The sequence below is a fragment of the Neodiprion fabricii genome, chromosome 4 (assembly GCF_021155785.1).
Source record: "Neodiprion fabricii isolate iyNeoFabr1 chromosome 4, iyNeoFabr1.1, whole genome shotgun sequence".
NCBI lineage: Eukaryota > Metazoa > Arthropoda > Insecta > Hymenoptera > Diprionidae > Neodiprion > Neodiprion fabricii.
The window spans coordinates 36204264-36230043 of record NC_060242.1 but is presented as its reverse complement, the minus strand read 5'-3'; the positions used below and the strand labels follow the sequence as shown (position 1 = coordinate 36230043).

The window sequence follows — 25780 nt, the reverse complement described above, 5'->3', positions numbered from 1 at the left end:
TACAGTTGCACCATGACCCAAATTTCGACATCGAGGTGGATGGATGTGACGTAGATACAACGCGTGATTCAACGCTCTTCAATATTTTTAGAATCCAACTTTCGTAATCCTTTTATTAGAGATACGAATTTTCGATGGTTTGACATGAATAAAATTTTCTGGTATAGATGCATACGGAGCTTTATTGCACCTTTCAACGCATTATCTCGGATTCAAACATAGATTTTTTTGTGAAATATTGCATTTGAAATATTACGAGACATAAAAAAAATGTAACATGTAGACGTGAAATACATTAGCGTAACTTATCCTATGTACATATTTAAATTGGATTGTATGTAGGTACAAATACACATATACACTAGTGAGAAAGTTTGTTTGTGGAGATAGTCTTATACCACGGTAAAACAGGAACAAAAAGCGATTGAATTTTTGGGATTGAGAAGCTTGTTTGATAGATCACAAGGACGGTAGGACTTTGTACGGGTTTAGAATTCGATTTGGATCCATCAATTGTTTGAGTTCGTGCATCAACTTGATGGCAGATTCATCTTTGCTCAGATGCAAAAATTGAGTTTTTTTGAACCCGATTCCATGTTCTGCACTCACACTGCCCTTCAATTTAGAAACGTATTCAAAAATGAATGGTTCCACTTGATGAGCTATTTCATCTATGTATTCAGGAATTGAAACTTGAACGTGTATATTTCCATCACCTGAAAAAATTGTTACGTTTATCGTACGAACTTTGCCCAGCTTAAAATAAAAAATTGCTTAACTTGTAATTATGCAATTAAACAGAACTAAACTATGTCTGTAATTATGACGTTCGTCTAGAGAATTACCGATGTGACCATATCCTGCGATTCGTTTGATACGAGGATCTTTAAGATGTTCACGTAGAGCGTGGACTGTTTCGTAAAAGTTTGGTAAGGGCACAGAAATGTCATATTTGAATACATAACCATCTCGCATCACCCCTTCCGTGATACGTTCTCTGAGTTGCCAAATATTCTGAAAAGATGAAATCTATCCTTAGCAGGGAAGAAAAGAGTTTAAATTGTGTATTCCTGCGCCTCGTGTTGAAAGACAAAAATTAAGTATGAGTGTTTCAAAACTCACTTTAATTTTTGTAGGTTCCGTGGCAATTGTACCATTTTTAACTATTTCTCTTTCCATAGCTTTCTCGAGGAATTGATTAAGTTTCTCTTCATCGTGACGTGTCTCGCTTCCTGCCGTCTCAATTAGCATGTAAAATTCATAGCCATCATTATTTATAACTAGCGGATTCTTCAACCCCAAATTATCAGTACAGACAGACATTGAAGCTCGATCAATCATTTCACAAGAAGAAAGAACCTCCGCTAATTCCGCCTGTGCTAACTGGTAAGTCTTCAACAAGTCCTCAAAACTATCTACACCTGTGGAAATCCAATGATTAACGTATTTTGATTAGAGTTACTTTACAAACATAAAATGAAGAAATAAAGATACTAAAAGTCAAGTTTGTCCCACCTAGCAAAGCCACGCTCACAGCTTTCGGAAGTGTGGGGCACTGGATGGCAATTTTCGTGACGATACCCAGAGTACCCTCTGATCCGATAAATAGGTGTTTCAGGTGGTATCCAGTGTTGTCCTTCTTTAAGGTATTCAAACAATTTACAATTTCTCCATTTGCCTTCACCTTTTGGAATACAAGAAGTAGGATTTGATTAATATCAAATTATAAACATCAAAGTAACTAGAATCTGTGTAACAGTATCTGCACGATCCGGTAGAATATTAAATCTCAGGTTCTAGATTTACTAATTGTTTAACATCTAACGTACAGCTTCGAGCCCCAACAAATTGCCATGTAAATTTCCATAACGCAACAGTCGAAGACCACCAGCATTTGTAGAAACACAACCACCAATCTGACAGCTGCCTTTAGCGCCTAAATCCAGTGGCATCATCATCCCTGACTGTGCTAAATGATTTTCCAAGGTCTCTAGAACACAGCCAGCTTGGCAGACCAGTGTGCCTACAGATAAAAATAATATGGAGTTAGAAGAACAGGAATTTCACAACGACGAAGAACTTATCGATTCAGGATTTAATAGAAATTGGAATATGGGGCACGGTAGGAGCTGTAAAATCCTGCGAAGGATAGTTACTTGAAATATTATCAACTTCGATAATATTGTTCATGAGACTGGTCGAGAGAACTATTTCATCGAAAACAGGTACACTGCCGCCAACAAGTCCAGTGTTTCCGCCCTGAGGACATACAGCTAGTCGGTTTACATTACAATATCGGAGTATCTCTGAAACCTCTTCCGTAGTCTTTGGCTTCACAACGAGACGACTGCACCCTAAAAAATAGCACAAAAAAAAGTGATGTAAATCGAAAAAGTTAGAGAAGCGATGTACTCAAAGTCAGTGCAAAATCACGTAAAAAAAAATTGGCATAATTCGTAACTCGCGCTAATTTCAAATACCAATCAAAGCTTTACATTCGTAATAAGAGATGTCGCTAACGGAGCGTCGCGTTTAGTGGCGCGCTCTGTGAAATATTCTTTTCTTGCTTTATCGCACGCAGCGGCACGCACGACACAATCGACCCTTGAGTCTTGTGAACCGACAGACTTGATCTAAAGCCGAACGAAGCCACGGTCCATATTCAGTTAGTAGTATAATAATTAAAGTTGAACACAAAACGCGTTAAACCTGTTGACGCAAATGGCGGATAGCGTAAAAACAAAGAAAAATTAACAAAGGACTAAAGATGGGGTTGAAGTAAAAATAAGAAAAAGAAATAAAAGAAATAAATAGAAAAAAAGAAAGAAGGCAGAGAAAAAGTAATCGGAAAAGCTTGTGGGGAAAAAAAAGAAAGACGACGCGCGGCGTCTCCCTCGCGCTCAGCTCCTCCCCTTTTTCCTTCCTTCTCCCACCCATCGGCAAATGCATGAACAACCTCCGCGCAGACGGTGCGCAGGTTCTCTCGAGGCGCGTTGAGTTATACCACCTACCGCAGCTTCCACCACCCACCTCTGACCATTTTAACCCAATCGACGTTGTAACTCTCGCATTCGTCGGGATCAGTTATAAGCCTGTCCTTGCCGAGAAGATCCTCAAAGAAGCGTAGATGGCTGTCGGTAACAGTGGCGTAAGGTCCACGTGCCACCTTGTACCTGACAGCGGTGGGTTCAGGCTTAAGTGTAGCGACGGATTCCGTGGCGAAAAGCACCGTTGCCGACTCCTTGATTTTCGGATGCCGCATAGCCGCATAGCCGCCCTTCCGAACGTTTCGCAGCTGTCGCAAAACGCTCAACATCATTCGGCGCACTTTTTCTGTAACAAAATATGTACGCACGTCGGTAGATTAGCCTGGAATCATTTCTCTACGTCGTTCGTTTGGTCCCCCGCCGCCCTCCACCCGCCCCGCCCCTTTTCCCAAAATTCCACGAATCACCATAAAAGTAATAATAAGTGGTGGTGGTGGAAAAATATTTTCGGACAGTTTCGTCGGCTCGAGACGAATCGTGCGATCCCCGCCGTTCTTCTTCACGTTTCAGGGCATTAGGAGTTGAAATTCTCCGCTTCGTCGTCGTTCCGCGCCACGATCGGGGAGTGTACCGGGATGGGAGGGGGGGGGGAGGGGGAGCGTACAGTCAACCGCAAAACTTTTACACCGTCCACCTGCACTTCGCAGCTTGCTGCAGTTCTCCGTATAACGACGTAAATTGACTCGCCTCGAGGAAACGTGACCGTGTAATGGCCTGACCGAGCGGAATTTTTACCACTCGAAAACCATCGCCGACAGATTTACGATCGCGGTATAGGTTTAACCTAACAATGAGGCAGTCTCTCTTAGATCCGGGATACTGACTGGGCCGACTGTACTTCACGGGGTAGCGGTCAGTGGCACGGTGGGACTCGAAGGGTGGGGGAAAGGGTTTTATTTTATACATATATATATATACGGCACAAAAATATGCAGTCACACTACGCAACCGGCGGTCACGAATGGTCAACGTTGTTAATACTCTGCTATAGAATTGTTACATGATAACCACCCAGGTTGTGAATACCTACTTTTTATCGTTTTCGTTGGAAAGCAACTATATCGTATAGTATAATATGGAATTTTGGATGAGAAGAGAAGGGAAGAGAAGAAAACACGACGAACGTGCCTTCGTCACGCTACAAATTCCGCATTGTTTTGGAAAAAATTAATGCACTAAGTGACACTGGTACCTTTTTTTTTATCCTGTGCCATAATCTGCAGATCTTCGATCGAAGATTGGTTCACGACTTCAACGAATATTTTTTGTCCTCGCAAAATCTTTATCCTTGATCCAAAATTCACACGTTCCCCACTTTCCTAGATCGCTATTCTGTATATGAAAAAGCAAAGCTATACCCATCTTTCATCGAGCCTAACTCTTGGAATAGGTTGAAAATGATCGTTATTAAATGTTAGATCAGGTCACGGTTACTTCTGGAAAGTACGTGTCAAAACAGTCATCAGAATCAGTCACTAAACAATTATTGTAACGTTAACGAATATCTAGGTCGTCTAATCATTGAGAATTACTGTCGAGTTTTCTGATTGGTTAGACTTCCGTGACGTGGCAAGGTCATTCCTACGTTCAAATTAGTTGTAAAAATGATTATTCGAAACTTCGTCGATGGTCGTTAAGATGTTGAAAAAAAAAAATCACAGCCAACTCAATGTCTTTATGTTATATTCAAACTAATTTGGAGTTAATAATAACACACAAAATAAGAGCCCAAAGATCATATTATACAACGTGTTTTATTAGCTACAGCAACACGTTGCGTGCGTAAAATTGAACACCGAAGACGAGCGATTCTAACACAATATGTAATTTATGCGTTCCATGATGTAAAATGGAAGGTGTGAATCTGGTTTTTGTTTTTGCGCACGAACGACTATGGGAATGTTTTCTACTCTGTAACGAAATTACTTTTTAACACTTTTGTGCACTATAAATATGCATGTTCAAAAGGGTATGGTATTCCAAAATACTGCGAATAATAATACACGTAGTTACATAAAATAAACTTGATTTCTTAATGTTTATTCATAATTCCTTCATGCTCTAAAACAAAAAAGAAAAAAATTGAATAGAGATGCACTCGACTCCCTCTCAATATGTACAGTAGCATTCATTATGTCTCAACTTTTCGGTTAACTTGTTTTCGGTCCAAAAATAAATACGAGCTCGATTCTATAATACGAATTATGTGAGAACGACTCCCATTCTTTCAAGCCGGCTGCATCGCCAGTCATTGTCACATAATTCATAGATAATAGAGCTCGCATTTTGTTTCGAAACGAAAACAAGTTAGCCGAAAGGTTAAGTCACTAATGAGCAGGTATTTCTATACCTGTAACGGGTGTAACTCATCGAATTCGCAGTAGAAGCTGCAACAAGTAGGAGCATATACATAATCGCGCATCGAACAGGCAGGACAAATTATATATCCAGAAAGTTGTACGCGTATAGCAGCTATTTGTGTATATAATAGTACCGCAAACTAGTTCGTACGTAAATGAAAAACGGATTTAATGGAGTTGACCAAAATCGTTAGCCTCGCGTAGGTATATTCCGATCGCGGATACACGTGCATACCTATAAGGACATCGGGGAAAAAACACTTGACAAAGCTCACCAAGCAGCGAGAGAGATAAAACCACGAGATCCGAGGGGTTGCAGTTCGGGGTTGAGGGTGAAAAGCCGAGGGTGGAGGGAAGGCACCGAACTCTATATCTCTCTTTCTCCGTGAAGGGTGAGGGCCACACGCGTGCATGAAGTGCAAGGCCGTACATCACAGATATATACTTAGTTAAAGCTCGTCTTATACCTATAATGTACGTATTGTGTTTGTCATATAGATACCTGCAGACGAAATAATGAAAACTAACAAAGTTCGCGATACATCTACAATCTAGGATATTATTCATCGTGGGAATAAGACTAATTGATAAGCCTCACACATATAACTTGATAAAGCTAGCATATCAATTATCCTTTTGTATGAGTAATAATGTCGAAGAAATGGACCACATATGCTGATTTCATAACGTATACGTCATCTATTATCTTGTAGCATGAGAATGAATAACTTTAACGTGTGAGACATTGTGTGATCGAAATAAAATGCAGAACGTGAAGTCGCGGAGCAAGCCCAAGTATTTCCAAATTTGTGCCTAACCGGCAGTGACCGTGGTAAAATATTTGTAACACAGATGAATTAATGTGAAATTACGATCATTAGCTGACGTTCTGATAATCACGTGAATCGATTAGAATCCAAATTGACTCTCCATTAGGTATGACGGGGATGAGTTACAACTGTACAGTTATAAAGGTATAAGTTATACGACATATACGTAGACACTGTTTGGAGAGAATACTCCTCATAATGCCAAGTACTGCAGTAGATAGGTACTCTTATTATGCAGGTCTTATTGGTATGCATTAAGTATACGGAGGAAAATTTTAAATTATTGCGAGTCTTTCATAAACGGAGTAAACTTCGCAAGCTATACCTACGTGCATAATGAATTTTCATCGTCAGTGTTATTTAGCATTTGCTGAATGAGCGAAGCCTTGGTTTAAGTAAACTCTATATATATATTATGGTAGTGTAAAAGGCCCGTGAGAAGCGAGAGCCATTGACATCCGAAGGCGGTGAAATGAAGTGGACGACATCATCTTACCGCCGTGATAGAAAAACTCGGGAAGGGTGGAAAAATGTATATAAAGATATGCCTCGTAGACTTGCACACCTCGGCAAACGCACGTATAGGTATACAGTATATCTATGGGATTTTTAACGTCACGGTGACTTACAACTCGAGATCGCAACGATTTTAATTGGTGCAAGAAACTTTATAATCTGCCATGCACCAAAGCCTTACTACATAGAGAGACTCATCCATTAGCAAATGGCTATGCTGGGGCCACACAGCTGTTGCCATCTAATAATTGAGAGATGTCTACGTTATTCGGTGAAGAATTCTCACGTACGAATCCCTGCACGACGTGCATTCGTCATGGTTATACCCATACGACGTATGGTATATATGAACCACCAGCTATTCAACGCCTCCGCAATCCAAACATATAACCTATATGGTATATCGCATATGTATATACGATTCCCATACCTTTACAGAACAATTAATCATACCTCGTATACTATATGACGTATATCTAAGACTCTGCAGTAACAAATTGTTCGTCCACACTGAGAAAAATTTCATTTGTTTCATGAACTAGAAAAATTCAGTAAAAAAGGTATCGTTAAAAAAAACTGTTTGAATATTGTTGGGATTACGAAAAACGCGGTGGACGTAACCATTTTGCGTTATTGTCGATCCTTTTTTGGTAATTGCAATGTAAAATCAGTTTCTTTGGTTTACTATACTTTTTTGGTTAAATAAGGCTTTAAAATCAATTTATTGCTGCACAAGCATTAAATTTTCACAACAGTTGCAAGAAAATATAGCAACAGTGATCGTAATGGGAAAGAACAGTAACGGATACTAGACTTTCCGGTAACAGCTAGAAAACTAATTTTCATTTTCTACCTGGAAATATATTTTTCGATTGTAGTAAAAAATGAAAATAGTTAAGGACTGACCGGTAACCGAAACTATTAATTTCTCTCAGTGATGTAAATTTTGTGTTCTGTGTATCAGTGTGTGCATTAGGGTGGTTCAAAAAAGAGAAAAAAAAATTTTTTTGATCTCATCCCATCGAATGTTAGTATTTGATGAAAAAAAGATCGTCGCAAAATATGAACTCTATATAGCTCAAATCTAACAGATTGCTATTTTAAGTTTTATTTCCCATTGATTTATCATGGGAAAATTTCACCTTTCGATAAAAGTTAAAATACTCGTAAGCTATATCCTTCAAGCTTTCCAAACCTTTATAACAAAGCATGAGTTGTATCGTCATTAGAACACGCTTTACAGTCATCTGAAAATTACCGATTTTTATCGAAAAGGAGAAAATCTATATTGTTCTAATCATGAAAACGACGCTTTGTTACAGAGATTTGTAAAACTTGAAGAATCAACTTCAAGGATCTATAAATTTATTTAAAAAATATTGAACAGTTTACGAGCATTTTAACTTTTAACGAAAAGTGAAATTTTCCTGTATCAAATGAATGGGAAATGAAAACTAAAATAGAGAGCTTGTTAAACCTGAACTGAAGAGCTCATCGTTTGAGAGGATCTGTTTTCCACCAAAGACCAGAACATTTGAGGAGATGGGAACGAATAAAAAAAAAGCACTTTTTTGAACTGCCCTAGTGTGTATTTATTATACCTACGATTCTTCATATCTTACAATCGGATACATAATCTATATGCATACCTATAATACGAACCTATATCAATTTTCGTCTCTAAATGCTAGATTATCACAAATTGTATTTGCAGATATATGGAGAATCCACGTACAATATGGTACATATACCTAAGGTATAACGACGAAGAATCTATACGGGGATTTCTCCATCGGAACGTACGGCAATAAAAAATTGAATTTTTCATTCCATCAAAATTTTTATATGTGGTTACACCTAATGAGATGAGCTTTAGCGATTTTTTATTTCGATATTTTTCGTTCATGTGTTCTCGAGATATGAATTGTTGAATTTTTTTTTTTGTAAAAAATTCACAACTTCTTGAAGAATTGACCAAATAGGATGTTTGTTTTTTTGAAATTTTTTCTATCCAACTAGGTATACTTGAAGAAAAAATTTACAAAAAACTTGATCATTATCAATTGCGGTATGATTTTTTCAGTTGAAGCTTTAACTTTACGATTTCGAGAGGTTGCACACTTTTTTTGATAAATTCTCATACAAAACAATGTTTTTTTCACAAATTATACCGTCGAATTTATCGTGGGATCACATCTCATTCTGTTTTTTCTTTTTCTTTAATTTGATATATCGTTCTGCAGAGTAGGGCTTTTGTATCAAATCAGACGGGAAGATTTCGTTAAATTTTGACTCCCTCCGGAACTCGTTCACTTAATTTTACTATTTTGCAGACTAGGGACTATTTTTCACAAAATTTTCGCAAGTTGAATCCTGCTATCAGTATTAAATAATCCGTCCATATTGCGATGATTTTTTCTACTAGGCAAGTATACGATTCGTAAAAAAGTCGGCCTTCTTTGTACTTAAATCTAAACTGATGTACATTTGCTAATTTCGGCCTGTAAGAAGGACGAAAAACATGACAGTTCAAAGAAGACAAGTTTCAACATTTTAGCAACATTTATTGGAAAATTATCTACAAAGAATCGAATGAAAATTTCATATTTTCCGAAATTAACTTCAAATACGATAGCACAAATTTACATAAGTTTAGATTCAAGTACATAGAAATCCGACTTTCCTACGAATCGTATGATTTCCTAGTAGAAAAAAAAAACATCGCAATATGGACAGATTATTTTTTTCATATTGATAGCAGGATTCAACTGACGAAAATTTTGTGAAAAATAGTCCCCGGTCTTTAAAATAGTAAAATTAACTAAACGAGTTCCAAAGGGAGTCTAAAGTTACCGAAACTTCATGTCTGATTTGATACAGAAGCCAGTTATTCTGCAGAGTGAAATTTCAAATTGAAAAAAAAATAATAGTGACATGTGACTCCACTATAAATTCTACGGCATCATTTGTGAAAGAAAACAATGTTTTTTATGAGAATTAGTTAAAACAAAAAACAAAACATCTCATTTGTTCAGTATTTCAAGAAGTTGAGAATTTTCGACAAAAAAAATTCAAAAATTCATATCTCAAGAACACATGAATGAAAGACTCGAGAAAAACTCGGAAAAAATCGTGAAATCTCTTCTCAGAAGATGTAATCACCCATTAAAATTTTGATGGAATCAAATATTCGAATTTTTATTACTGTATGTTCTGACGGAGAAAATCCCATATCTATAACTGTACAAGACAATGAGCTTTTTTTTCTGATAAGATTAGAGTGACATCTGTCCCACGGACTTGACCATTGCTACAAGATTCCCCGCGGTAATCCGCCTATAATATACATATATATATATATATATCATCATATATATATACACGTACTGCGATCGTGACAGTTGTTTTCTATTTGTTTTTCCTGTAAATTTAATATGAAAATGAATACATAAAGAAATAAAAGAATGGCGAAGCTCGTCGACGCGATACCGCAGTGCATTTTTATACCTGTTATCGTATACTCGTGTTGCAATTGAAATTGTAAACTCCGTAGGTACGATGACAAGAGTAAATGATGAGCCTCGAATTGTGCAACTTAGGTATATAGAATCGCAAAGTGCAGAACTACAGCATACGATTGCATGGCAAGGTTCATCGAACCAAATCATGCACGTTAGAATATTAAATGATGTTGCAACAGTGCATTCCATATGTATAGGGTGAATGAGAATGGGTTACTTATACGAAGCAAAATTTTTGCACCAGGTTCTTAGGATTCCAATATACATTTCTACGCGTACAACGTTATTATACCCGAAACGAAGTTTCCTCGTATCGTACGATTTAATACTTTTTTAATGCGTATATGATAATGACAAAATAAAGTGAGTATTGTCAAACAAGTTTGTGATCGACAATTAATGATTGGTTCAAACAGCTTTAACATCCGTCAATATCAATTAGCGATATACAGCAAACCGAGAATATGGACACCCTTCCTCCCCCCTCTCTGACCCTCTTCCGCCATCTTTCAACCAGCCAGACGTGTATAGGTATACACATACCTATATACGGGTGACGGTTCTCGAATTCGTCGATCTTCATTCACAGCTTGAGTACGATCACATGCTCTTAGAATATCGATGTAAACAATATTGAACGCGATATCATCATAGACGAGTGGAGTGAATAAAGATAAACGTTGATCGTGACAAAGTGATATACAAATAAACAAGACTGTTTTTCCGTTTGAAATTAATTTTCCAAGTGGCCTAAGATGGTCATTGAATGACATCGCCATGTTTTCTCCCTCAATCTAGCACAGGCATCATGCCCATCATTCGCTCTTATGTAATACAGCTGTCAAACTGATCGTTTTGGTCAATATTTATACAAGGGAGTACCAGCTTAAGGACCTGCCACAACAATTATACATATACACATATATGTATACACCGATACATGGATATAAAGAAAAGAGCGAGAGCTGGAAGAGAGGGTGACTGGGATCGAGGCGTGCTGCGTACGAAGAGAGAGAGAGAGAGAGAGAGAGAGAGAGAGAGAGAGAGAGAGAGAGAGAGAGAGAGAAAAGGAGACAGCAAAGCGTATACGAGGTGGCGACACAAGGCCGAACGAGATAGCGAATCGGTAGAGCGAGGGGCGGGGAGGGGAGGGAGGGCACGACGCGCGGAGTCCGCGAATGTTGCATTACAATTATTCATGCCCCGCCGTTAGAGCGCGAGTCGTATATCTATACCTATATACCTACGTGAAGTTTTCCCTCTCCTCGACCCCTCGCCCCACTCCAGCCGCTCAACGTATATGCATCGAGAATCTGGTCGGGTATCTATATGTATAATAATATACATATACCATATAGGTAGGTATAGCATATGCATACATGGATGTATACCTAGGTATACTATATCTGCGTACACGTAATGCCTATGTAGCAAGTTCCTACCCACACTACGTTCTAATACCGTATAGAAACTCGGCGGTGGTCGTTGATCGTCACGTGAGCGTGAAACGCCCACCCCGCAAGCGCGCTCTAGGCCACTATTCTTCGTGGCTACAATTGAGAGAGGCACGAGTAGGAACGAGAGAGACGGACTGATAAAGGGAGCGAGTCGGTGAAAAAGAGAAAGGGAGGGACAGAGAGAAACCGGCCGGTATAGAGCGAGAGCGAAGAGTGGAGGGAGACGAAACCGTGACGGCGACGTCGGAGGAATGAAAAAGGGACGCAGAGGGCGGCTGCAGGGCGAGGGGTAGGGAGGGGGAAACACGGAATTTCGAGGGACGACTAGAGGGGGGGCAGCGGCGACGATCTGCAGGGAGAAGAGCTCTTATAGGTGTTCCATATTCAATTTTTCTCCTTCATTATTTAGAGACCAAGAGCAGCGACTGCCGAGAGAAATAGGGAGAGAGACAAGGAGAGAGAGAGAGAGAGAGAAAGAGAAGGAATGTTCCTATTGGCGTATAAGTCCGCATATTGTCGGAGACTTGGTTTTTCCGGATCAAGGAGAACCCTGTGGTTGCATCATGCCTGTTACACCTCGAGAGCGAGATGGTATGGGGGGGGGGGAGGGGGAGGAGGGGAGAAAGAGGGAGAGGGAGGGGATTGTACAAGTCGAAACCTTAGGTGTCTCAGACGCTCCCCTGCACCGAATGTCTCGTACTTATATGCTGCACATGCATGAGAGGCCAGGGAGTCTCACGTGTCAACCTAACACTGATTGATGTTCTCATCTTGCCTGCGGCCCAGACCCTGATCGGTATTGTATGGGCGTATATACCTACAATATACAATACGGGTATTAAATGTTTATACGTATATGGGAACATCGCACGTATCTTGATACGTTTCATTTATGGCTTATGCACTTAGTGTCCTCGTGCTGCGCGAGGTTTTGTTTCTCGTCACAATACCGCATATTATACCTCGTAACGCGATACGTTGTATAATACTTGGTAGCAATGGTTTCTAGCATTTTTTTTTTTTTTTTTAACGAACAAACTTTTCGAGTCAAAAGTTAAATGATCGTCTGATTTCGTAGTAAGTACGGTGTGAACGTTGATGCAATAACCTTAAAACGTCAGAGTTAATCATAATAGCAGTTATTAGTCAAAGTTACGAGGATTGATTGTAAAAATCACGTAAATTTAATAAGATTAAAAAAAAAAAGAAATGATTTTCAGTAAAATTGAAATCGAGTTACTCTCGAAGTGAATGTTTTTGTTTTTTTTTGGCTTCTCAGAGTATAAGCATCTTCTTTCGGTAGAGAAAAAATAGGTCTTTTATTTGCTTGAATAACAGCAATGATAAACTGCGGTTGCAACTCGAGACGCACGTCGTACGATTTATCGTTAGATTCGTTAACGACCAAAACTTTACAAGACGATCAGCTGATGAAAATCATGTGGCCGATGGAACCTCGAAGTGATCCCTGCCCATGGTACAAGTTGGCTTGGAAAATATCTACTATGTAATAGAATAACAAACGTCAGCTGAGTTTAAAGTAAGACAAGATACAGGCATACCTATATAACTATAAGCTCCGAAAGAGCGTGACGTGCTGCACTAATTTTGACCTTGGTGCATGGGCGTGCCAGCGTACCTACGTTTCTAGTGGCCGATGTATACAGTATTTCGATCTCCCTGTTTACACTGGTGGATACGGGAGCCCCCCTCCCCCCACTTAGCCGTGCTGTGATCATACGGTAAACCTATATTCATGCACACTTGCGCACGTGGTTACACGCACGTAGATTCGGACCAACATACGCGTGTCATCGAATCAGTAAAATATGATAGAACAGGAGAGTAGGCCGGAGGGGGCGAGCTGTGGGAGGTGGGGATTTTGACGTTGGAAAAGACACCAATCGTCGTCAAGGCTCCGACGTTGCGCTCCTGTGTGCGTGGAGAGATTTAATTATCTGCGTGCGGAGGCGAGAGGTGACCGGCCCGACATCTATTCGGATATAACGTTGTGTGAGTCGACCGGCAAGACGCACACAACGTAAAACGGGACGGCTCGCTATTAATAAATCGTCTCCCAGCGGTGTGTGTACGCATGCGCAGGAATACCCTCGCCGAGCCAATTCCTCAGTGGCGGCCGGAATCATTAACCGGTTTCCTTGGCAACCCTGGTCGACCTAAACCATTGGCTGGTTACTTACCCCACCACTATACCCAAACTACACTCCACCGTTGGCAGAAAAAATCATAAATATAGTGTATCATAACATCGAGCTCTTATACTCTAACGCAATATGATATAATTCAGTGGAGATTCCTACTTGGACCGTAATGTGAACGTACCTACTGATATACGTGACGTGCATTGTTATCAATGATTGGTTGCATGTTTGTTAATGTTTTCGCAATGCATTTGGAAATATTTATTTACTCTTACATCGAGTATAAGAATTATTGAGAAAATATAAGGAGAAATTGAATGACGTTAATTTTATTGTTAGTTTCAACTTTTCACAAGGATACCAAGCTGTAACATCTACCGTTACGATCAAATGTAGGTATAATTTGTTCCATGTTGTTGAGATGCATACAAGCTCCTCAGAAGCAGCATGTAACGTGCAGAGGTGAGGAGGAATTTATACTCCTGTATTGAAGGGAGTCGTTGGGTGGCGAGAAAAGCTCGGCTGATTCGTGGAGCTAACCCCTACTGCTACCTACCACGAATCCCCTGCGTTCAACTCGGAGGTATAAACCCGGCTTGTAGTCAGCTGGGCCAGGGCCGTGAGTAGAAGTTGGTGCCCCGTTTTATTGACTCGCTGCAGGAGGTAATTACAGTTTCAATTAACGGCACAACCGTACTGTGCAATTAATGTTGACTTGAAAAAGAGCGGTAAATCAACTAGGCAAATGCAATTAAAAACCGTTATACCCTCAAGTTATACCCAACATTCAGATCCTACAAATGCGTGCAAGTACGTCAATATATCACATCGCAACGTGATATGTCGATTGTATGCAATTTTTTTTTCCATGATATAGGTAGGTATACGCAACACAACCTCAGACTGAAAGTTTAAAACAAACAACTTTGCAAAATTGACAGATTTTCTTTTACGGCTTAAAAATTTGTCACGACAGTCGTAAAATCTTTTTCCCCGTTTTCGACGAAATGTCATTACTAGACAAAAGATTCAGCAACGACGAACCTAGGACCTGGTTCTTCCCAATCTCCGAAAACTGCCAAAGAGAATTCAACAGAAGCGAGTGAAATTTTCAAAAACATGACAATCGAAAGAAGCGTACCGATCGAAACCACCTGATGCGACGGCCCTGAGGCGGGAGTTTACACCATCAGGTCTGCTATGGACCTCTAGACGGTGTGTATATGCGTCGCGCATGAGTATTAGACGAACGACGCGTATGCTGGGTTCGAGTGTGTGCAGGCATGCGCCCATAATCCGAATATCGGAGGCCCCGCCCTTCGCTCGGTGAACGATGCCTCTGGGATTTGTCCACGTTGGGCCAATGGGGGACAACGGTTGCAGCTCGATGGCCACACGACGTGGAGGGAGAGGTGGCGGGTGGGCGAGGGGCGTACAGGGGCAGGGGGGGAGAGAAGGGTCGGCGTTCGAGAAGGGGAAGGCGAGGGGTGCCTCGCTCACAAAGTGGGAGGCAGACAGCGAGTGAGCGCCACTACCAACGCTTTCAGGTTTCGACGTCAACTCTGAATATTATTTCTAAACCGATGTTTTTCCCGGTTGCATTTCGCGTTATTTCACATTCTCGTATTATTTGACACGTAGTTGTTCGATCGTTACGTTTGGTGTGTTTAAAAACGTGCTAAATACCGCCGCGCAGTCGCTGAAACGGTGTTAATACATGGTGAGTAGGAAATTATCGAGATTTGCTTTGGTGTGCGACGGTGTTGGTTCCTACATAGCCGTCGACGGCAGCCAGCCGACGGCCAGTGAGCTAGTCCCAATCCAATATGTCGGAGAGCAGGACGCCTTCCAACCTTATCACCTCGGTTCTAACCTACTCTCGGTTCGTCGGTCGTATACACGATATCTGTAAACGCGCTATCCGCGATCGTGATACACGCTACCGCGTGTTGCTATTGTTATTATCGTTACTATTGTTACGATCCATTATGGCGAGATCTGTGTTGTCACTCACACCCCGCTTTTACTAATTATGGAGGTTTTGCTCGGACGACATTTTGTATTTTGTTATTCCAAGATGGACACGAGGCGAGAGATGGCTAGCTATCCACCACTGCTCTCGCACCACTCACGCACACACACACTTACATGCTACTCGCAAGGGGAGCCATACATTGTATGCATGCTGATATATGCGTTCGTTTTTGCTAAACCCAGGCGATACGCTTATACTGGCATGTGTATGTACGGACATGCATGGATGTGCACATGTCGCGTTCAAACACTTGCAAACTTCTTGAAATAAAAGTCTCGGCAGCAAACGTGGTTCCAAGTTCAAACAACATGCAGAAAGCACGACCTGATACACAACAAATTGGAGAATGCCGGGCTAGACATTGTTGAATGTTGCTAGAATTGTATTAAAAAAAAAATTGGTTGTTCACGCACTGGGTTGAGATTCACTGACTAATTTCATCTCTGTCTCTCGCAAGTTCCACTCTATTTACAGTTTTACCGTCTCACTTCCTCTAACCGCACGTTCACCCCGGAGAAAGAAACATATGCACCAGTGATACTCATTATCCACATGAAACTTGGGTTTTACTACTGACGCCCAGCTGTTTTACGTTGCTCTTCATTTGTTACACTTCATTTTCCTTAGATACCGTTCTTTTTTCAAACTTGAGAAATGTCTTGCAAACGTGATACAAGCATTCCTTATTTCAGCCTTCTCGTTACTTCACAATATTGATTTCAAACATATGTCGAGCATACTTTACAAGACTTATTAATAATTTCGAAATTAGCTTTGTCAGTGCAATATGCAATGCTAAGAGCAATACAGGTAGATGGATATTATCCTGAATTTAAAAAATTCCCAATATCTTTCTTATTTTCGGTTCATTACACTCCAAGTTCAGCAAATACTAATCGGCGATAGCATCAATGCACATAATGTGTTTTCTCAGATCACGTGTTCAAGATATAATAATGTAGATTACCCACGTTACATTAGTAGAATCAAGTAACAAACAGCCTACATCATATATATTATACCTATAAGTTATTCTTTTATCCATCCTTACGTAGTTTGCACTTGACCTAAAATCATATTGCAGCACTTTGTTATCATTTTGAAATTAGTCATAACCTCTATAACCCTTATAAATCGTAATTCTGTATAGATTGATTTACTGGAAGAAAAAAACTTGCTATCAAATTATAACATACTACTCACCAAAATGTACCGAAGACTCTTAAGACAGTGGTCAACTCTCTTCCTGACGAAACTGCACAATCAAAAAGAAAATACAACTCTTGAGTAAAACAAGTCATTTGATTATTTAAGTGTAATAAACCATTATCTTTGTTATATAGATACGGTTATGTAACAATGAAATTAAAGATAGATGGAGCTGCTGTTTATGATTAAAAATTCAAAGACCCATTATAAACAATCTGTCAGAGTACATTTCAATTATAAGTGTATAATCATAGTGGATTCAATCTTTAGAACAAATTTGAATGTCATTCTATGCAAGAGCATGGTTTGTATGGAGAATAATAATTCAGGAAAGGAAATCTGCCTCTGTGTACGTAATGCATTTTTGTAACGTTTTTTTTTTTTACATTTCATTGAATTTCAGATTTGTCTATGCGACAGAAAGATGCGGGTGGAAAACAATAAAGAAATCAAAATGGCCAAGAAAAAGACAACGCCGTGCAGCAAGTGATCTACATAGTTCAGCTAATTTTATACATAGGAATAATAGTAACTACTCTCGAAAGTTTGAAAGCATTGTTGACCTGCGATAAACTCAGTCAAAAATGACGGATGTTAAGCAAATCGAGATTTCCCAACCTCAGCAACCACAACAGCAACAACAACAACAACAACAACAACAACCACAACAACCACAGCAGCAACAGCAACCACAACAACAAATGATGATGACAACTCAAGACATGCAACAGCAAAACGTTCAACAACAACAGCAACAACAGGTTCAACAGCAACAGCAACAGCAACAACAAGCTCAACAGCAACAGGTACAACAACAGCAACAACAAGCTCAACAACAAGCTCAACAACAACAGGTCCAACAACAACAGGTCCAACAACAACAGGTCCAACAACAACAACAGGTCCAACAACAGCAACAGGTACAACAGCAGCAGCAACAGTTACAGCAGCAAGTTCAACAAGTGCAGCAACAAGTCCAACAAGTACAGCAAGTACAACAAGTACAACAACAACAGCCAGGGAATGGGCCACATAGCGTTGTTCCTACACAAGTTCAAGTTCAACCTCAAGCGGTAGCGGTCAGCATGCCACAGCAAGTATGTTGGTGAAGGATTAAGAATTAGAAAAAAAATATAGCCATCTATCGGGAATATGTAATAAAATTTGAAAACGTTGGATTATTAAATGCTACTTTGATATAGTTGCAGGGTGCAGTGACGGTATCTATGCAGCATCAACAGCAGCAGCAGCAGCAGCAAGGTGTATCAATGACTTTATCAGGACAACAGGGTGCAACCACAATAACAACCATGGCAGCTCATCCCCAAGCTGTTCAAGTGATACAACAACCTATACAGAATCAGGCGTATCATTTGCAACAACTTTATAATACTCAGGGACAGCCGATAATAATGCCAGGCAATATTGCTCTTCATCCGGCAGGAATAAATCCCTCGTCTATACAGGTAAATATCAATGAAGATACTCGTTATTGTATACAGATGATAGAAATAATGCAAAATTGAAATTCCTGTTTGAACGATATAAATTGAAATTGAATGATTGACAGGTAATAACGGCTGGAAAACCATTCCAATCTACGACACAATTAACACCACATATGCTGGCAACATCTTCCAATCCTGGACAGGGAGGTGGGCATCCAGGAAGTGGAGGTACTAAAGTGCAAGGCTTTCCTGGCGGATATCTCCCTGTTCCAACATCTGCCAATCCTGGTGGTGGGCAAACATTGGTTTTTAGTCAACTTGGAGTTCTTGGCTCACCACAACCTCCGCCGACATTGCAGCAGCAGCAGCAGACTGCTAATAAACAAGACCAAGTGCAGAAGGTAGTAAATAAATGAATGATTGGGTTGGATAATATCTATACCAAGGGAATTTCAACTGAACGAAGTTTGATATGTGTAATTAAAGTTCGGCCGTGTAATGGAACGAAAATCGGCTTACTAAATATCCAGTAATGCCTTGTCGTCGTGCTTCTAACACTGATATTTTCCAGTATACTACCTGTCCAACGGGAACTGCGACAGGCACACGAAGTGGAGGTATGCAATTTGCCCCCTGGCCGTTTGCTCAACAAGTTGCCTGGACAGGGCTACAACCGCAGACTCTTCTAACTCCAAATCAGATTTTCATCAGAGGGCCAGCACAACAGGATATGTTTATTCAAAGTCCGCAGCCTATCCAGACTCATAATGGTTTGTGATACACAAATTATATTAAGAGTATGAATTTTTGAGAAGCGTAAATGATAAAGAAATCATTTGCAATTCTCGATGTGATTGTTTTTGAAAATATTAATATATATATATATATATATGTGTGTGTGTGTGTGTGTGTGTGTGTGTATTGTATGTCTTAGCTATGGCGACGCAACAGCAAATACAAGGAGTACAGCAAATAGCTGCGGCTGGGGGTAAACCAAGAGTAATTGACTTGCAACAACAACAACAACAGCAACAACAGCAAAGCAAACAAGGAGGTGGTAGCCAACGACCACTCAACATTCTTCCATCTTCACTGCAAGGTCCAAATATTCGACCTGCTAGTTCAGTTTCTACGCAGACCGTTCATGGCGTACAGGCCACAGTGCACGTACAGGTAATTATCAAAATTCAGCAATTGACCTCATTTCTTTCCTTAGGGAACCTTAACGAAGATGAGGATATTGGTTAAGGTACCACAATCGACATGCTACATTTTTTAATTTTTGTCGAATGAGAATTATGTATAACTATTCAACGGTTTTTGTTATATGGTTGCTGTGATGTATTTTCATTTTTTATACAGGGTGGAAAAGCCGGAGGCGGAGGTGGCAAAGGTAGAGGTAAACCAATTATTCGGACAAGCCCTGGACCAAATGCAGCAACAGCTACGACCAAAGCGGATGCTGCTAATCAAACAAAATCTAACGTACATCATGCTACAATGATCATGCAGCAACATACTGTTCAGCAACAGCAGCACCACCAGCAGCAATTACAGCAACAAGTACAAGTTCAGCAACAAGTGCCACAGGTGCAACATGTTCAACATCAAATACAACAGCAAGTCCAACAGCAACTGCAAGTACAACAACAACAACAGGCAGGAAATGGACCACATAGTGTCGTTCCTACGCAAGTTCAAGTTCAGCCTCAGCCAGTTACAGTCAGCATGACTCAGCAAGTACGTTAAATAATTTCTTGAGAAATTGAATCCTACCAAATGAACGAAATTTTATGCCGAGAATATTTCTACAAACTGCAACCTACGTGCCACCAAGTTTTCATTCTCAGCATTTGTACAATACGCTTGGCTCACATAAAAGTTGTGTGGATTGGTGCTGACTCTCAGCAGGGGGCGCAAGCGTGCGATTTGTAGAAATATTCTTAGTATGGTTACTTTAAAATATCGACGTTGAGACCAACGTTTTCAATATTTGAATTCAAACAGTTGCAAGGTGCAGTTAGTGTGTCAATGCAACAGCCACAACAACAGCAACAACCAGGTGTTGCTATGGCTTTGTCGGGACAACAGGGTGCAACAACCATAACAACTATGGCGGCGCATCCTCAAGTTCAAGTAATTCAACAACCGATGCACAGTCAAGCCTACCAGTTACAACAGCTTTACAATAATCAAGGGCAACCGCTAATAATGCCGACGAAACAACAACAACAGCAATATCAACAACAACAGCAAGCCCAGCAGCAAGCGCAGCAACAACAGCAAGCCCAGCAGCAAGCACAGCAACAACAGCAAGCACAACAGCACCAGGCTCAACAACAAATCCAGCAGCAGCAACAGCAGCAGCAGCAGCAGCAGCAGCAACAACAACAACAGCAACAGCAACAACAACAGCAACAGCAGCAGCAACAGCAACAACATCAGCAACAACAGCAGCAACAACAGCATGAAAATATGAAGGCTATCAAAAAAGAGGACAATACAACCATATCGCAAATGGAGGTCACTATAACTCAGACTGACAATCCTGGTTTGTACTGAAAAACTACTTCTTCAGACTTATAATCCTTTATAATTCTAAAAATGTTTCAAAGTAACTGGTATGTAAACCTGTTTGCAGAAGTCGAACGCAGCAAAAACGGGATCAAGGATGAGACGACACCTACAGTAACTCCAAAGTTGGAAGATAGAGGATGTAGTAACCCTCTTGCAGGTCTTGCTAACGCTATCAATTCTATTTCAAATGGAGTAAGCACAGAAGAAACTACAGTATCAGTGCCAGTACCACCTACTGTGACTAATAAGCAAGCACCGCCCAAGGCTATGGTCAAACCACAAGTGCTTACGCACGTAATAGAAGGATTCGTCATTCAAGAAGGTAAATAATGACAATAAACTCATTGAAATAAATTATGTCGAACTAAATTTTGTACACCGTTTCCGGAAAAATTAAGTGCAGAAAAATGTTTGGAGTAGTTGATTGGTCGGTGGCTAAAAATTTACCTTTTATAGCTTCGGAACCATTTGCTGTAAATCGATCATCATTGACTGGAACAGTGGGACAAGTTGGACATGATACGTCAAACCCATTGAACAGAAATAACATGTTATTAACAGACAAAGAGTCCATCGACGAACCTCCCAGTAAGTTGAAGTCTCAGATTATGAATTCGAAAAAAAAAAAAAACATGTAGTAACATTGTATGTGCCCGGTAACTGATATATAATACATCTTGTAGGGAAAAAGCATGCGCCTGATTATTCGAATGATGGAGATGGGAATGGGGCAATTGTTACAAAATGTGAAGCCTGTGGAAATTTATTGGAAGACCACAATGGAAAATATAAGAAGTCAAAGCGCTTCTGTTCTGTGCTCTGTGCAAAGAGGTAAGAATTCTAGGTCTTTTCATTGTTACAATAAGATTTAGGCTCCCAGCTGTGGAATCGAATTTTCAACAAGTTATACACTTTTAGCAAAAGAAAGGAAACTAGCGATCGCGAGAACGGAGAAAAGGAGTGGGCAAAAGTGGACACAGAGTCCAAACTTAACAATGGAGATACGATACGGAAAAATGGAGAAGACAGATCAACATCCGTTGCAAACATTACTGGCACTATTAATGCAGATGATTCGGCAACGCGGATTAATCCTGTGAAGTGGACGGTAAGATAAAAATCTTTTATAACCCCTACTCAAGGATTTGGTTTATTCTAAGACTGTCTGTCTCTGTCTGATCAATAGGTGAACGAGGTCTGCGATTTCATACGCGGTTTACCAGGATGTGCTGATTATGCCGAAGACTTTGCAATCCAAGAGATTGATGGTCAAGCCCTCATGTTACTAAAAGAAGATCATTTGATGTCAGCGATGAGCATCAAGTTGGGACCAGCACTAAAAATTGTTGCCAGAATTGACTCCATGAGATTGGACTCGAACTTGTCCCCGTCAATTCCATCATCGAACAACTCTTAAGAGCCATAATTAAAGCAAAAAGTGTTCAAGTTCATTGATGGTGCTGAGAACTCATGACTGTGTATAGGGTTCTTAGCAATATACTCTCTCAAAGATGATATTACTGGGTTTAACAAATGATTATTGTATGCAATATTTCATTTATCGTTTCAGATTATTTGCTACAATTTCTTTGTTCGGTCATTCATTTATCGGACTTTTGCGAAAAAAAAACTCTTATCAAGTAGGAGCACAAAAAATTTAATTTTGAGTATCTCATGGTAATAATTACTAATTTTGGTGTAAATAATTCATTGGCAATGTTCCTTATATTACACATACAGTCAAGTCCTAGAAGATAAATAGACAGTGTACTAACACGTTAAACAATTAAAATATACACACGAAGTTTTATTCAAAGAAACTACATTTGAAAAGAGAACTTAAACTTTAAAATGAAGTGACTATTTTTGAAACTTTATAACTTCGTACTTATACTCGATCAGATCTTAAATGACTTGTGAAATTTGCACCTGATATCATGTATACTAAAGTATTATATGATAGCATATAGTACACATATGACGATTCTATAGACTGCTAAAGAAATATTGATATACGTGCAACCTTTTTTTCTAACGGGCTTTTAGAAATGGACATAACGATTGGTGCAAAGTGAATGATATCAAGAGGATTCTCTAGGCTAAGGATATGTTCTAAACGTGAAAAAGAAATTAATGGAAGAAAAAAACTATAAAACTGCCGAATAATCAGAAACATACACTACAAAAACTTTAGTGATTTGTGGTTAACTAAGCATGGTGGATACATTTATACTATACTTATTATAGCATAAAGAGACAAGTACAGCCATATACCCCATGTTAAAGTTCCCTGCTATTTTTCATCAACGGGAGCTGATTTTATGGCTCACATTGTAAATATAAATTCTAAGTATAAATTGTTTATTTAAAATACCAAATTTTATAACGTGAAATCATAGAGATATACTAGTATTAAATCGAGGTTTATTATTCGTCGTCGTGAATTATTAATAATTTTGAGTGGTAATAAAAATAATCACAGCTCGAATTGTGTACAAAGTACTTTACCTGACCATTATATTATTGCGCAAGATAATTAATTTCTGAGAGTTTTCTTTTTCAGATTGTAAATTCTAAATTTTAATAAGTATTGTTACAAAAACACATTACGTGAATATTTCCTTAAAATAATGCCAAACCACTTTGTAAATGTACTTACAATTTATGGTGCAACGAGATTAATGGTCCATCACACGGAGCATTCTAGGCAAGTCGGAGATGTATACATCGTAGTGTAAGCCAGAACCGATTCTTCCTGTCACGTCGACATCTATAACGAAAATAGAACCACTTGCAAAATTTACTAGTTTCATCTAACACAAATGACATGCTTCAGATTTCTTTCGCACATACCTAGTGTTGAAAACGCGCAAGATATTTCATTGAAATAATCAATGATAATTGGCTGAATATTGTACTAGCAGCCTGCTGTATAAAAGTGCACTGAAAACTAATCAATTGAAACGAACTGAACAGGATCAAAATGTGACACTTTTTCCAATGTTTATTTTATGAAAATCAGTCTCTTTACAGCCTAGATTTGAAAATTATTATCACTAAAAGTGAGAGTAATAACTGGATATTGAGAGATTTATAGCCATTTTTGGATAACTAATTAATAAGCGTTGCTGATACTGTTAAGAAACATTGTTGTTGCCAACAATAGTAGTTGAATATTGAAAGTACAAATCTAAGTATAAAGTTTAACGGCTCTAAGTAGATATAAGAATTGTTATTGAAAGTTACATAACAGCTACTAGGTACAGCTATAAGCATTATGGAAAAAATGGAATCAAAACAGGTGAAGGAATATAAAATAAATTACCTTTTTTTAATTTCAAAGCTTTTCAATTTATTATTTAACTGATTGTTATTATTTGTGGGACTATTAGGTAGGTGGAGCGAAATAATGCGTTGACAATGTGCGAGGACTATCAGGCTACATAGTCTCCTGCGTATCCGTGCTTACTCCTTCGCTGAGCAATAGTTTTTCATTTTCAAGCCTTAGCTGCATTCGTCGCGGTCGAACCACTGTGAAATAATTGTAAGCTCGTACTGCGATTAAGCATGTTCCGCCCAAGGATACGGCAACACATGTAAGCACAAAAGTTTTATGCAGTTTGTCGTACAACAGATTTTTCGCATTCTTCCTCATTGTCGAATTTAGTTATTATTCAACTTCCTTCTAACACGTAAAATCGGTGTTATTTAACGGATCACGTTGTTCGACAAATATTCCCTGAGACCGTACCACGGAGGTTAACGAAGCATGTAACGACACTCACAACCATTTTCTGTCTGCTTGAAACGTTTCGCGAAAATTGGTCACATAGTTCCGTTCGAAGTGGGTAGTTGGCGCAGCAGTTTATGACCTAGAATAGGAAGCTAGAACAACGAATGTGAGGATCATTGCCATAATTGATAAATGTGATGCCTACAATGATTCAGTCAGTGGATTTTACTTCAAATTGACAATTAAAATTAGTTATGAACCTGTCTGTTAGGACTGTGGGTTAAACCCTATGTCCATTGTTAAACGGCTCTCGTCGATAAAGAAGGTACCGGATCACTAACATGACATGTTATACCCCGGGCCCAGTTACCAGCCAAGAAACTGGTCACGAAAATATGCCCAGGGATACCCCAGTGAAAATTTCTACGACTAGGAATTTTTAAAAAAATTTGAACATTGCGTATTATTTTGTGCATAATTGTAAGTATAGTTTTTAATGAAGAATTGTTAAATTTCTATAAAAATTGTACATATTAACAGCTAAGAAAATACGAGAACATGTCTTCGATTCTCTGCTGTGTCTTTGGATCCGGAGTACGATATAATCTCAGAATCGATTTATAGGACCCATCCTTGACCTCCAGCAGCTCTACAAAGATAAACAGAATTGTTACATAGGACAAACAGCTACGCGAAACATGTTATTTTTTTTCGGATTTTCACCAATAATAATTGTCGAAGCGTTCATCGCAGTGTCATTGGATTATAGGCAATCGTTTTTTCTTAAAAAAATATATTCCATATGGCTGATGTAAAACTCACTTCAGATTCAACCGTTTTTCAATATGAAGTCAAAATTCATTGCAGAAAGATGCGATAAAAACA

At 39.3% G+C, this 25780-nt stretch overlaps 2 protein-coding genes across 6 annotated transcripts; one reads left to right on the top strand and one right to left on the bottom strand.

Annotated features, from left to right (window-relative positions):
- Window positions 1–84: 84 nt before the first annotated feature.
- On the bottom strand, window positions 85–24112 carry LOC124181175 (D-2-hydroxyglutarate dehydrogenase, mitochondrial). 3 transcript variants are annotated; one of them, XM_046567482.1, is made up of 10 exons: window positions 24016–24112; window positions 23822–23932; window positions 17132–17183; window positions 3031–3333; window positions 2157–2354; window positions 1830–2023; window positions 1516–1684; window positions 1123–1421; window positions 846–1029; window positions 85–716 (listed from the first exon to the last, which is right to left on the bottom strand). In XM_046567482.1, the coding sequence occupies exons 4-10, from the start codon at window positions 3317–3319 to the stop codon at window positions 460–462; spliced, it is 1590 nt and encodes a 529-aa protein (XP_046423438.1). In that variant the 5' UTR covers window positions 3320–3333; window positions 17132–17183; window positions 23822–23932; window positions 24016–24112; the 3' UTR covers window positions 85–459. The 3 variants fall into 3 exon arrangements, with proteins under 3 accessions (XP_046423438.1, XP_046423436.1, XP_046423437.1); XM_046567480.1 differs by lacking the exons at window positions 17132–17183; window positions 23822–23932; window positions 24016–24112 and adding an exon at window positions 4240–4276; XM_046567481.1 differs by lacking the exons at window positions 17132–17183; window positions 23822–23932; window positions 24016–24112 and adding an exon at window positions 4240–4276 and having other exon boundaries at window positions 846–1014.
- On the top strand, window positions 15408–23650 carry LOC124181167 (putative mediator of RNA polymerase II transcription subunit 12). 3 transcript variants are annotated; one of them, XM_046567463.1, is made up of 13 exons: window positions 15408–15613; window positions 17541–18234; window positions 18340–18603; window positions 18708–18986; window positions 19157–19355; window positions 19520–19758; window positions 19948–20325; window positions 20593–21136; window positions 21227–21484; window positions 21619–21750; window positions 21846–21993; window positions 22081–22270; window positions 22349–23650. In XM_046567463.1, the coding sequence occupies exons 2-13, from the start codon at window positions 17722–17724 to the stop codon at window positions 22577–22579; spliced, it is 3375 nt and encodes a 1124-aa protein (XP_046423419.1). In that variant the 5' UTR covers window positions 15408–15613; window positions 17541–17721; the 3' UTR covers window positions 22580–23650. The 3 variants fall into 3 exon arrangements, with proteins under 3 accessions (XP_046423419.1, XP_046423420.1, XP_046423421.1); XM_046567464.1 differs by lacking the exon at window positions 15408–15613 and adding an exon at window positions 15706–15775; XM_046567465.1 differs by lacking the exon at window positions 15408–15613 and adding an exon at window positions 17036–17215.
- Window positions 24113–25780: the final 1668 nt, after the last annotated feature.